This window comes from Cornus florida, unplaced genomic scaffold (assembly GCF_030987335.1).
Source record: "Cornus florida cultivar Cherokee Brave unplaced genomic scaffold, ASM3098733v1 CherokeeBrave_3.0.0_Hap2_Chr01, whole genome shotgun sequence".
In the NCBI taxonomy this organism is placed as follows: Eukaryota; Viridiplantae; Streptophyta; class Magnoliopsida; order Cornales; family Cornaceae; genus Cornus; species Cornus florida.
Window position 1 is genome coordinate 52,701,211 of NW_026775571.1, and position 14,232 is coordinate 52,715,442.

The following is a 14,232-nucleotide window of genomic DNA, read 5'->3' on the forward strand; positions in this document are numbered from 1 at the left end:
ATATAATCGTTCAATAGGAGAAAGACCGGAAGTAACAATAGTTAGTATTCTATTTATTATATGAACGACAGTGAGAACAACCTCTCCCTAAAAGCTACTGGGAATATGAACAGATAGCAGAAGAGAATGAGTTCTCCATGATGTGCAGATGCTTTGGCTCGGCAACACCATTCTGCTCCAGAGTATCTACACAGGAAGATTGTTGAATAGTGCCATCAGATTTCAACAGATCAAGGAAGGAACTATAATTACACTCCCCACCTAAATCACATCTAAAGCATTTGAGAACAGATGAAAATTGAGAGTGGATCATAGAACGAAAAGCATTAATGATAGAAAAAATTCAAAACGACGCTTCATAAGATAAATCCAAGAACGACACTTCATAAGATATATCCAACAATAAGGACTGTAATCATCAATCAAAGAGACATAATATCTGGACCCTCCTTTAGTTGAAATAGGAGCAGGTCCCAACACATCATAATGAACTAAATCGAAAGGTGCCATAGAAATAGTAGAACTCTTATTAAAGGGCATAGCAAAAAAAAATTACAAGTTTGCAACCACTAAAATAAATAATATCATAACTATGCAAATTCCCTAAAACACCAACGGAGATAAATACTGTAAGTAAAAATTAGAGGACTTCACTTATGAAAAAAATTGGAGGACTTAGGACTCAAATTAAAAGAAGACAAGTCAACAGAAGAAGGTGCAATTGCTGGAACATGAAGCTCCTCTAATACATGCAATCCTCCCTCTGTAAGGTCTGTCCCAATTGGCTTCTTGGAATGAGAATCCTACACAACACAACCAGTTGAAGAGAAATGAACAGAAAAGCCACAATCAAACAACTGACGAACAGAAAGTAAATTCAAAAGTAAGTTGAGGAATACAATAGACATCAGGAAGAGACAAATGAGGAGAGAGAATAGTTTCAATGCCAGCTAATGACATAAGAGTGCCATTAGCAACAAAAATTGAAATAGCTGAAGAAGGAGAGAAAATAGATGTGAACAAAGAAAAATCACTAGTCATATGGTGCGTAGCACCAGAGTCAAACACCCAAGTGGTCCGAGATATACCTAAAGAAGCTGAAGAGGACAAACCTATAGAGGAATGGACTCAAAGAGCTTAAAGAGAATCTGTATTACCAGTAGCCATAGTAAAATAAATCAACCAAGTATTGCAACAGTCTTTAATATCAAGAATTCAACCAATATCTTTTCTACTCAAAAAAACTAGTGTATTAATACTGTCCAATGCGCACTGGTCTGCAACAAACAATTTTAGAACCTCAGAATTACATAATGCAATTCTGAAACCACAAATTTTAGTCACTAAAGAAGAGTAGTCCCTATAGTCTGCAGTTGTCACTTTAGATCTTTGTAAAAGAAAGTGCTGGGAAAAGTCAAGGATAGAGAGGAGACGATAAGCCAAGAGGATGCAACCATTCAAATTCAGTACAAACCTGAGATCGGCAACGTTGATGGTGCTTTGCAATTTGAACAAAGAGAATTTTTTTGATTAAGACGAGATGATGCCAAGAGATGAATAGAGTTCAATCGATAACTGTGATGTTGTGAACAAAAATTTGAACAAAGTCTACTACTGACCTTTGAAGGAAAGGAATCCTCGATTGTTGTTCTTAAGTCAGCCTTTATTACATCTTTATGTTTTTGGGGTTCGGGTAGGCTTTGTTCCTCCCCGGAGGAGATGATTGATTTTATTTCTGTTGACTTTAAGATATAATCAAATCAAAAGTGATAAAGAAGAAGAAAAAGAGAAGAAAGCGGATGAGAGAAAAAGAGAAAGAGATGGGGAAAAGAGAGAGAGAATGAAAGAATACTTTCATCCTTCCACCACATTCTATTTATAATAACAAGTTTCAGAAATTACACATAAGCCCCAACATTATATAAGTAATAACAAATAAGCCCCTGACAACAATTTCTTCCTTGGGACCACAGGATCCCTTTGTTGTTTCTGGGACGCATTCCCCTTTTGAACGTTTTTTGAATGAATTTGCTTAATTATCAAAAAAAAAAAAATGTTGAAATTCAAACAAAGTCGACTGCCATTTGCTGGGATGTTTGTGATTGATGAAGATGAAGATGAAATCGAGGCCAAAGTCATCAACTTCACAAAGCCAAGTTTAAATTTGTGATGTGGGTCAAGGTTGTGAGCCAATTCGAGGACCTTGAGTTGCAATCATGTGAACTGTGCGAACAAAGATGAACCAGAGAAGTAAACTGAATTGCGATGGGTTTGCAATTGGTGCGAACAAATTAGAACAAAAAAAAACAGAGGTGCAATGCAATCTAGAGCCAACACAAACACTGTCTGTGCAATTTTTCTACTGCGATGCGACGTTAGTGCGATGATGCGAGAACAGTACAGGGATTGTGAACAGTGAAAATGCTGCAACGATGACGATCGTGCAAAATCAAACAGAGAGAAAGGTAATCTGCGATTAGGGTTTGTGATTGATTTACAATTTCTGCAAGATGATGCCACTAGGGTGAAGCACTCAACAAATGCTACTCTGATACCATGAAAATAATGCACAGGGAAGAAGAAAACAGTCCACTCTCTGCAGCTTGCACGTTACAGTCCGCCACTAGGGTGAAGCACTCAACAAGCACTTGCAGAGTGCATGTTACAGCGTACAAAATACAAAATCTGAGTAAAATAATAAAGAATTAAAAGAGAGAAAAGACAGAATTACCCCTCTAACAAATATAAACAAAAGATGCATAACATAAAACTCTCTAACACTCTGACAAGTTAAACCTTCAGAAAGCATATGGACAACAAAGGTGAAACGTACTATAGAACCTAAATTTTGGTCCTACAAAGCGAAGGTTCAACATACAAGTTTGCCAAGTGCCCAAGAGCTGTAAACAGTCACATTATCGAATTACATTGATGCCAACTCAACTTTTGATGAATCTTTTGGAAGTGTAGATGAAGAAAATGAGATCTTGAGGGTACATTCAACTTCACATCTTCCAAAATTGAAAAACAATAAAGGGGAATATGAAGGGGAAAAACAAAAGGCAAAAGGGAGAAGTTTGAAGAAGCAACCAACAACGTGTCAGAATCTGAGGCAACCGTCAGTATTCAATCTGCATATCGTGGATAAAATGCACATCATGGATTTGAGGTGATAAAGTGGGAACCATTGAAGAAATTGAAGCAAATATCTCAAGTTGATTCCCAAGATGTAGAAATTTCAGAACTTATGTTTGTTAACAGACAAATAGTTGGAAATTCTGAAGATAGGACCATTGAATTTCCAATGGATAAGTGGTGCATTAGAATATATATCAGATGAAATTTACAAAAATCATTTGGTTAGAAATGAAGCTTCTTTGTTCAAGGAGTTCAAAAATCACGAATTCCATATTCATGACCTGATTTGGGATGGATTCTTGGTGCAACGTTCCAAAGCAAAAATCAGATTAATTCGGGTCTTGGTTCCTGATTTGTGTTCAAGCAGGTTTTGGAAATTTAATAAATTTCAAAATAGACCTCTGAAAGTCTGTGCAAAGGTATTCTTTGTCAGTAAAAGAAGATTAATGTTTTTTATTCCAGTACGCAAAAGATGAAACAAAGGATAGAGGGCCATGTTTGGGCTTTTAATAGATCATGATAAATTGCTTCAAACTCGAGGGAAATTTTTCTTCAAGGAGGAGGGATTGATACAAATAAAGAATGGACCCTTGAAAAGTCCCTTTTTGTTTAGCGAAGCCAAAGTTCATCCTTGTTTCTATAAACTATTAATAAAGGTTTGGTATTAGCAAGTGTTAGCTTAGGAAAGTGGTGAAATGTTATTACAGTTGTGTGTGGATTCTAAAAGTCATTCTAGGATTAATCAGGATTCATTAGAAGTTATATCATATAAGGACAGCCCTCTCTCTCTGCCGTAACAAGTCTTCATCAACGTAATTTTGAGATACTTTCTGATTAAATACTTCTCTTAAGGCTTTTTCCAAATTTCCCTTTAGAAATTTAGGCCCCAACGATAGATTGGAGTATTTCTAGTCTATCTTACTGTTTTAAGAAGACTTTGTTCAATACTACGCTAATCTCTTCTAGTCACTTTTATCATCCATATTAGCATAACAATGAAACAGCCTCTCCACATTAAGGTTGCTCCATTGTGACCTGGAGGTCATGAGTTCAAAACAATGAAACAGCCTCTCCACATGCGGAGAGAAGGCTACATACATCTAACCTCTCCAGACCCCGCAATGGCGGGAGCCTCGTGCACTAGGTTTGCCCTTTTTTTAGAATTTTCCTTTTAGTTTAATTGATATTTGATTGTCACATAGTATACGATTAGCTTGCCTCTATTTTGTCCAACCTACTCCAATCCTACTAACTAAGTCTCCATTTATCTCCCATCTGTTTGTAATATTGACAATGGCTATGTCACAAATTTCGGAGTTTATTGATGTTCATCATCTTATTGATTTACCTTTGGAGGGTGCAGTTTTCACGTGGTCTTTGTGGCAGGGAGTTGCCAACTCTTTCCTAGATTTCTTTTGGAGAGCTGGGAAGTGGTTAGAAGTGAGGTTATGGGCACTTTTCAGGAGTTCTATTATCACGGGCAGTTTGAGATGTCGATGAACGCCTCTTTCATTGCTCTCATCCCTAAGAAGGGTGGAGTTTCTGATGTTAAGGATTTTAGACCACTAAGTCTTGTGGATGTATTTATAAACTTATTGCTAAAGTCCTTGCTTTGAGAATGAGGGAGGTGCTTGATGGGGTTATTTCAGAGTCTCAGAATGCTTTTGTCGGTGGTCGACAGATTCTTGACTCCGTTCTTATTGCCAGTGAGTGTGTCTATTCTAGGCTGAGCAGTGGTGAACCGGGAGTTCTGTGCATGCTTGATCTTGAGAAGGTATATGATCATGTCAGTTGGAGCTTTCTGTTGTATATGCTTGGGAGGTTGGATTTTGGAGAGAGATGGAGGAGGTGGATTGAGGCTTGCATTTCCTCAGTTAGATTCTCTGTTCTGGTGAACGGATCTCCTATGGGTTTCTTTGGTAGCTCTCAGGGTTTGAGAAAGGGTGATCCTCTATCTCCGTTTTTATTCCTTATTATTATGGAGGCTCTCACTAGGTTGCTGGGAAAGGCAGTGGATCTGGGCTTTATCATGGGCTTTAGGGTCGGTAGAGACTCGGGTCATCATATGGAGATCTCTCATTTACTGTGTGCGGATGATACCTTGGTTTTATGTGATGCTGATGTGGCCCAGTTGATATATTTAAGGTGTGTCCTAGATTGTTTTCAGGCAGTTTATGGTTTGAAAATTAACGTAGGAAAGAGCATGCTTGTCCCTATAGGGGAGGTTCAGGACACCGCATCTCTTGCTGCAATTGTGTGGGGTGGACTCTTTTCTTATCTTCTATTTGGGTTTGTCATTGGGTATTCCGCCAAGGAGGGCGGGAGGTTGGGATCCTATGATTAAGAGATTTGAAAGGAGACTGGCTGATTAGAAAAAGCAGTATCTTTCGAAGGGCAGGAAGGTTCCTCTTTTGAAGAGTACGTTGTCGAGCCTCCCTACTTATATTCTCTCCCTTTTTCATATTCCTGTCTCGGTAGTTGAAATGATTGATAGACTTCAACGAAACTTCCTTTGGGATAGACAGCAAGTATCATCTTGTTCGTTGGGATCAAGTGTGCAAGCCAATTACATTGGCAGGTCTGGGTATTAGGAGGTTGGCCCTTTCCAATAGGGCTCTTTTGAGAAAGTGCTTGTGGAGATTTGGAAGTGAGCGCCATCGTCTTTGGAGGAAGGTTGGTGTGCGTCGCTACGGGAAGGAGAGAGGCGGTTGGTCCTCGAATCCAATCAGATTCGCTGAAGGTGTGGGTGTTTGGAAATTCATTCGTTAGGGATGGGATGAATTTTCTAAGCATATTAAATTCAGAGTACAGGATGGAAGAGGAGTTGGGTTCTGGGAGGATTTATGATATGGTGATCGCCCATTGGCTCGTTCCTTTCCCAGACTTTTCCAGATTGCCGTGGATAGACATGCTTTGGTGGCCGACTGTTATCGGCTCAATAACAATAGGCTTGTGTGGGATGTGCGTTTTCAGTGTTCCTTTTAAGCATGAGAGTTGGATGGGGTTGCAGGTTTGTTGGAGTTGTTGTATGGATAGGAGGTGATGGTAGTGGCACAGACTCTCTAGTTTACGTGCCTTCCTCTCAAGGGAGATTCGAGGTTCATTTCCTATTCCGTTGTCGCTCTGATTTTCATGGTTTTAATTTCCCTTGGAAGACGATATAACGTTCCAAGGCTCCCCTCAGAGTGGTTTTCTTTGTCTGGACTGCTGTTTGGGGCAAGATTTTAACCCTGGATAATTTGAGAAAGCGAAGACATATTACAATCAATTGGTGTTGTTTGTGCAAGAAGAGTGGCAAGTCTGTGGATCACCTTCTTTTGCATTGCCCCGTAGCTCACGACTGTTGAAGCCTTGTCAGCGTCCATTAGGTTATGCCTCAGTCCTTGAGGGGTTTGATTGACGCTTGATGAGGCTATAGTGTAGGAGCCCACGCCCGTGAGTGTTGGAGGGTGGTTCCTCTTTGTGTTTGGTGGTGCTTATGGAAGGAGTGGAATAGAAGATCTTTTGGAATCTTCCTTAAGGGCTTTGAAGTTTTATATTATTAACTCTCTTTTTAGTTAGGTTTTGGGGAGAAATTATATATCCATTGATGAGTTTATTGATTTTTTTAGGTTCGATGGGTCCTTAGGACCTTGTCTCTGGCTTCCGCCTCTGTAAAGCTCTTGAGACGTGTTCCCCGTTTGAACGCTTTCTAATACATTTTACTTATCAAAAAAAAAATTATTGACCCTAAATAACAAAAGTCGTTATTCTGAGTAACTATTTGGTGTTAAATTGTAATATTTATATTGTGATCTTCTACTACCTTATTAAATTTACATTCCATATATTATGATTTAGTTTTACTGTCTTTTATTTTTTTTTTTTCCTTATAAGTAAAATTGTATTAGAAAGCGTTCAAAAGGGGAACGCATCCCAAGAGAAGTACAATAAACAAGAATGAAACAAATACAAGGAAAAAGTCCTATGGCCCCAAAGACCCCAAAAAATCCATGATCTCCTCAACAGAAGAACAATCTCTCCCCGTACCCCAACTAAAAAGAGAACAAATGATTGAGTATTTTAACACCCCAATAGGTAACTCCTTCCCATCAAAGGATCTTCTATTACGTTCTTTCCACAGGCACCACCAAATAAAAAGAGGAGTCGCCCTCCAGAAATCACGAGCACAAAACCCCACCCTTTGCCCCTTCCAGATATTCATAATACCCCGAGTGGTCCGAGGCATAACCCACTGGACGCCAAAAAGACCAAACAATAAGACTCCAACAGTCATGGGCCACTAGGCAATGCAAGAGAAGATGGTCCACAGACTCTCCATCAGCCATACACAAACAACACCAATTAACAATGATATGACGACGTCTCTTCCTTAAATTGTCCAGAGTCAAAATCTTACCCCAAACAGCAGTCCAAGCAAAGAAAGCCACCCTAAGAGGAGCCTTCGACTGCCAAATCGTTTTCCACAGATAAGAATAAGTCTGAAAGCCGGAAATACAGAAGAAGAAAGACCGGGCCTGAAAAATCCCTTTTGATGAAAGCACCCAAGTCAAGAGGTCCGCCCCAGTACCATCCACCTTCTGTCAATACAAAAGATCCAACAAGCCAACGATATCATCCAGCTCCCAATCCTGAAAGGCTCGCCAGAACTGAACATCCCAAGAAAACCTACCGCTATCAAGGTGATAACAGTCTGCAACTAAAGCATGACGATCCACAGCAACCCTATATAACCTTGGAAACCGTCTACACAATGGATGTTCGTCGCACCAAAGATCCTCCCAAAACCGGACATTTCGACCTTCCTGAACCCTGAATCTAATATGCTTAAAAAACTCATCCCAACCCTTCCCAATGGAATGCCACACAAACACGCCAATAGTAGATTTAACCGGTCTAGCAGACCATCCCCTTCTCTCTTCCCCAAACCGACAAGCAATAAGCTTCCTCTATAGTCTATGTCTTTCACTTCCAAATCTCCAAAGCCACTTGCCAAGAAAAGCCCTATTGAAAGGCGCAATCTCTGAAACCCAAGACCTCCTGCCTTAAGAGGCCTGCAAACCTGCTCCCACCTAACAAGATGATACTTAAACTCCTTCCCCCTACCGCCCCAAAGAAAATTACTTTGAATCATCTCGAGTCTCCTGACAACGGAAGAGGGAATCTGGAATAGAGAAAGAAAATAAGTTGGAAGACTGGACAGAACATTTTTTACCAACATCACCTTTCCTCCCTTCGAAAGATATTATTTTTTCCACCCAGCCAATCTGCTCTCGAAGCACTTCATAACCGGGTCCCAACTACCCGCCCTTCTAGAAGAGACACCCAAAGGCATACCCAAATAGGAAATAGGGAAAGAGCTCGTCCTACAACCAAAAACAGCTACAAGAGAAGCCACCTCCTGAGCCTCCCCACCAGGAACAATCACACTCTTACCTACATTAATTTTCAAGCCAGAAACTACTTGAAAACAAACCAGAACACATCTCAAATATCTCAATTGGGACACCTCTGCCTCACAAAAAACCAAAGTGTCATCCGCAAACAGCAAGTGAGAAATCTCCAATTGATGGACTACCTCTGAACCAATCTCGAAACCCCGTAAAAACCCCAAGTTCACAGCCCTCCTCATCAACCTACTAAGAGCCTCCATAACAATAATAAACAAAAAAGGGGAGAGGGGGTCCCCTTGCCTCCATTTCTCTAACTTCGTTGGTAAGGCTGACTTAGAAGCATCTAATACAACACTACCGTAAATAGGTATGGACGTAAAACTGATCCTTGGCGTAATCCTACTTTTATATAAAATAAATAAATAAATCACTATTTTTCCAACTTGTAATACGAACTCTAGGAGCTGGAATTTTATCTGTACATATCATTTTCGGTTTTCTTTTCTCTATTATTTTATTTATATGCATCTTTCACATGTCTGTTTGCCACACTAGATAAGATCCAACAAAAAATTGTACATGTGACTCATGCAAACACCAAATTAAAAATTAAATGACCTAACAATCTAGTGAAGAGGTTATTGCTTCTTTATGATGGTTGCCCATTTGTTATTGGTAAATTTCCAATTAAAACATTTTATGCATCAAGTGTAGGCATGTTTTGTTGTGCGCAAATCACACAATTGTCATTTCAATAATTAAAAGAAGAAATATATAAATTATAAGTATGTAAATTTAAATACAAGAAAATCATATTGATCTATGATCATCATACTTAAGTCCTCCTTCTTGAGACAGTTTCCCATGCAGTTTTAAAGCCATGTAGCCATGTTTAACATGGACAAGCGGTTAAACCCAATGATTGCATTGAATAAACTGAATACTGTTAGGATTGTGTCATATTCCTATTGTAATTAGGTATCTATTTTAGAGTCGTATTTTATTAGGTAATTTCTTGTTTGACAAGTCTTAGGCTCTAAGGTATTGTAATCATTGTCCAACAAGGAATTGGGTTTTGTACTCTATAAATAGATATCTACATTATTGTTGAGAGTTATAGATTGAAAGAGATGTAGCTCATAAGGGAGTTGATGGTAGAGGTAGATACGAGTTCGGTAGAGTGTAGAGGAGGAGTCTCGTGGAGTACACGAAGAACTCAGTCAAGAGTGTGTGTATATGGTTTGGTGTTGAAAATTCCTACTTATATAACATCTCTACAGAATTATAGTGAATCTCTTCTCATCCGCAGACGTAGCCCTGATTTTGGGTGAATCATGTAAATCTTGTATTTGTGTGTGATCGTTATTGTCTTTCGTTGGATCTTCATGTTCCTTACGCTTTTGCTACCCCTAACAAGTGGTACCAGAGTTGACGGTTCAAGTTAGGAAGTTCACCTTTTATTTGAAGAAGATCCAGAAAACACAAGAATCTCAATAGGAGATACAATGGGTTTAGTCAATCAATTGGCTAGTTTGGTCACAATGATTAGAAATGATGGGTTACATAGCATGAAGCTTGAGTAGTCGAGGTGGTGCCTTGGAGGCTTGACTAATAGAGCAATATACAAGGGGACAATCAAAGTTGTGCAAGATTGAAGCCACATAAGTTGTCTGACTCAATTGTTGTGGGAAGCAATGATTGACCTGAGGGAATTTGAGCAAAGGTGGAGATTGTTAGGATTGTGTCTCAAATTCCTATTGTAATTAGGTACTTTAGAGTTGTATTTTATTAGGTAATTTCTAGTTTGACAAGTCTTGGGCTCTAAGGAATTGTAATCCTTATCCAACAAGGAATTGGGTTTTGTACTCTATAAATAGATACCTACATTATTGTTGAGAGTTATGAAAATGAGAGAGATGTAGCCTCATGAGGGAGTTGATGGTAAAGGTAGATATGGGTTTAGTAGAGTGGACACTGATGGCGAGGAGGAGTCTTGTGGAGTACACAGAGAAGAACTCGGTCAAGACTGTGTGTACAATGTTTGGTGTTAGAAATTCTCTACTTGTGTAACATCTTTACGGAGTTATAGTGAATCTCCTATCGTTAGTGGACGTAGCCCTAATTTTGAATGAACCATGTATATCTTCTGTTTGTGTGTGATTGTTTATTATTTTCGTTGGATCTCAATATTCTTTCGCTTCCGCTAGTCCCAACAAATACCTTAAACAAGGAAAAAGAAATTACCGGAGAAACTCTGAATGGACAAAACTTAGGCTTCCCCTTCCGGCTATACTTGATTAACTGGGTACCCTTCTTCAAAGCAATGAGTGCCTTCAAAAGAATAAACGAAAAAACAAGTAAATAGAAATATCTAGAACTTAATTAATATTCAATTAAAATGTCAGCAAAAGCATAGTTATCAAAAAAAAGTAAAAAAAAATTGTCAGCAAAAGAGTACAAGGTCAGATAATGTAGTATACATGAAAGCATACAGAATAAATTTTCAGAATCATCAGATATGCATTAACGTGAAGATGAACTCTTAAATGAAATTGCTACACAAGCTATTATAGTTTGCATGGCAGGTTAAGCCTCTAAAAGTATACAAAAGGGATATAAAGTAATAAAATACGGATGAAATTTGAGAAACAATAGAAGAATTTAAATATTGCCCTGCTCTTCTTGTATCTGTCTGCAATTTTTTACAATGGCTTGTTTCTGGATTGCTGCAAGGCATGAGCCTCACGAACCTTGGAGTAAAGAAGTGAAAGTCTTGGAAAGGAGTAAGGTTCAGTTCCCGTAGCATTAGTATTTTGGGACCCCATAAGTCATAAACTTACATGCTGAGGTGTTAATAAGTAGCTTTTGTTTTCCCCCACGCGACTCCCCGACACTTTTCAAGGTGAATCTCATGAAAGCTTTGTAACTAGGAGCAATGGACAGGTTGATGCAGTCAGTTGTGTCTTCTTGATGCAGTCAATAGTATCTAGCCAAGGGTTTACTGATGGTATGGGAAATCTGAATATGTCTTGGAAATGGTAGAAGCTGCTATTAATGCTCTTGGGTAGTCTAAAAGCCAATCTTGGAAACAAAGTAGTAACATTAAATGTTGTCTTATAAAAGGAACAGTCCTCTTATCTGCTGTAGCCAGTCCTAAATCAGTATAATTTGAGATACTATCAGTTTCTAAACAATTCTTCAGGTTTTTTCTAGATTTTCCTTTACAATTATTAAGCTAGGACCAAGTTTAATGTCCCATTTCGTCTTCCACCCTATTAGATAATAAATATAACTTTCCAGGATTCATATGTATGTGTGTGTGTGTGTGTATATATATATATATATATTGTTATGACAAAGGCAGCTAACCCAAGCAACAATCACGAAACACAATAGAAAAGTAAACACATCACACACAAAGAACAGAAAGATTTATACGTGGTTCAGCAAAGCCTACGTCCACGGTGGAGATCCATCAAAAGTATTCACTGTGTATAAAATCGGAGATTACAAGTTTCAGACTCTCACTCTCTTTCTGTACGATTTTCAGTGTCTCTCGATAATACACTCCAAACCCTAAGTGCGCTTATATATCGGCCTACAAGAGAGAACTAATTTGGGTCCATGACCCACAAGCAAAACGGGTCAAAGCTCATCCAATGGGTTGTCAGGTCGCAATGCGACCCGGCACCAAATTCAAGCCACAACATCACATATATATATATATATATATATATATATATATATATCTCAAAAACATAGTAAGGAAAAAATAGTAGAAAACTCAAATTCTTACCAAATTACCAAAAGAACATATAATCTCTAATTAACCACACAATACAAATTCCTTCCACCACTAGACTGCTCTAAATTTTTGTACTCAAAAACTCTCCAAACTAAAGATAACCACACCACCCACAAATACTGCACAGGCATCACATTACCAACACTTGAAGTTGATAATCAAGTGTTGTTGAGATTATCTTAAGCTGAATCAGTATGTTTCCAAGTGATCACTTGGGGAAACTATGGAGCAGACACCAATATTTGTCCGGAAAAAAGGACAATAATTAGCTAAGTTATCATGTTAGAATTCTCTGATATTATCCATAATGTCTTTAAAGCCTTCTCCAGTTTCTTGGTGTGGTTTTTGTTTGCTAAAAAAAAGTGTAACTATGGGCTTCACAACAAGGGTTAAATGTTAATAGTATAATATAGCATAACAATTATGTATGACTATGATTTTTTTATGGGTATGTCTTTATGCTTCCCAAGAAGCTATTATGTTAAAGAACTGACATCGGAAGACACAAATCATATATACAATATATATATATATATATAAAGAAGGAAAAATAAATAAACAATAAAAGAAAATGACCTGCTCGATATCACGCTCATGATCTGCCATTCCATCTGAAGCAATGCTTAGGAAGCCGCCGAAGCGTATTCGTCTCAACCATCCGCATAGTCTTCATAGATGCCAATGTAATCTGTTTTGGCCTATCATCAAATTCCCACAATTTTCAAGATTGAGATGACCAAATGATCAATATACTGCTTCACCGAGTAAGAAATCAACTGATCCTCATTCAAATCTCAAAGATCAATTAATCAATCAATCAATCAACCAACCCAATTTTGCATTGCCCTCTAATTGAATCAGAAAAACTAGTGATCAATACAAAAAAATAATTAAAAAATCCACCCAGTATAAGAACAAATTTTGAAAATCTGAAAGGATTAATGTCGAATTGCTTCGGGGAACACAATGCATATTCCAAACAGAGTTCTAGAGAAAGAGGGAAAATGAAGAGAGAGGAAGATATGGGTGTCAGATGTTTAGGGGAATGTTTGCAGCTCAAAATAATGGAGAGCGACATTGGCGCGCTCCCTCCATTAGCCCAGTCCATGACTTTGTTGATGACGTGGATTATTTTTACCATCGGATTTGCACTCTTTAGCTCAAAACAAAAACAAGTTGGACACTAAATTTTTGTAAACACGGAACACATTTGTCAGAAGAGCATTATCGGAAAAAGTTCAAACAAAAAGTGAAAAACTGTTATTACACTATTATGAAAACTAGGCTTGTTTGATTTGTAATTGTAAAAAATAATTTTTTATTTTATAAAAATTAAAAATTAAAAATTGTACAAAATAAATTTCTGTTTGGTTTAGTTTCTAAAAATTATTTTATGAACACTCAGTTATAAAAAGGTTTGTGCTTGCTTGATTTGTAATCTTAAGAACAGAAAACTATACAAAAAAAACTCTACTTGATTCAATTTTTGAAAACTCAGTTATAAAAAGGTCTATTTTTAGATAACTATCATTTATTATTCTCTAAAAACTATTTTCTCTTTTTTGAATTCTTGATAACTGTTTTCAAAGTTACAAATCAAGTAAGCCCACTGTTATTTTTTATAGACAGTCTGTTTTCTGAGTTTCTGATAACTATATTCAGATTTACAAACCAAACAAGCCAGAATTTTTAATAAAAATACAATCAAACAATTTTTTGTAAAATTTTTTATTTTTAATTCTTTGAAATTAAAAACATAAAGTTTTAAGGTTGTTCTTGGAATACCCCGTTGTGGAGGGAAAAAAAACTCCCTCCAATAAAAAGCGCACACGTCACCACTACACATATCTGCATTCCAAGGACATATAAGGCCCATCATGCTCAAGCCCAAATTGA

General features: G+C 37.7%; 1 protein-coding gene across 1 annotated transcript in view; it reads right to left on the reverse strand.

Annotated features, from left to right (window-relative positions):
- Window positions 1–13,378, reverse strand: part of LOC132296939 (PH, RCC1 and FYVE domains-containing protein 1-like) — a 49,871-nt gene extending 36,493 nt beyond the window's left edge. Inside the window, exons 1-2 of the mRNA XM_059794880.1 lie at window positions 12,913–13,378; window positions 10,776–10,862 (exon numbers count right to left, since the gene is read on the reverse strand). Coding sequence (XP_059650863.1) covers window positions 10,776–10,862; window positions 12,913–12,942 — 117 coding nt within the window. The 5' untranslated portion in view covers window positions 12,943–13,378. The remainder of the gene's footprint in view (window positions 1–10,775; window positions 10,863–12,912) is intronic.
- Between the last annotated feature and the right edge of the window lie 854 nt (window positions 13,379–14,232).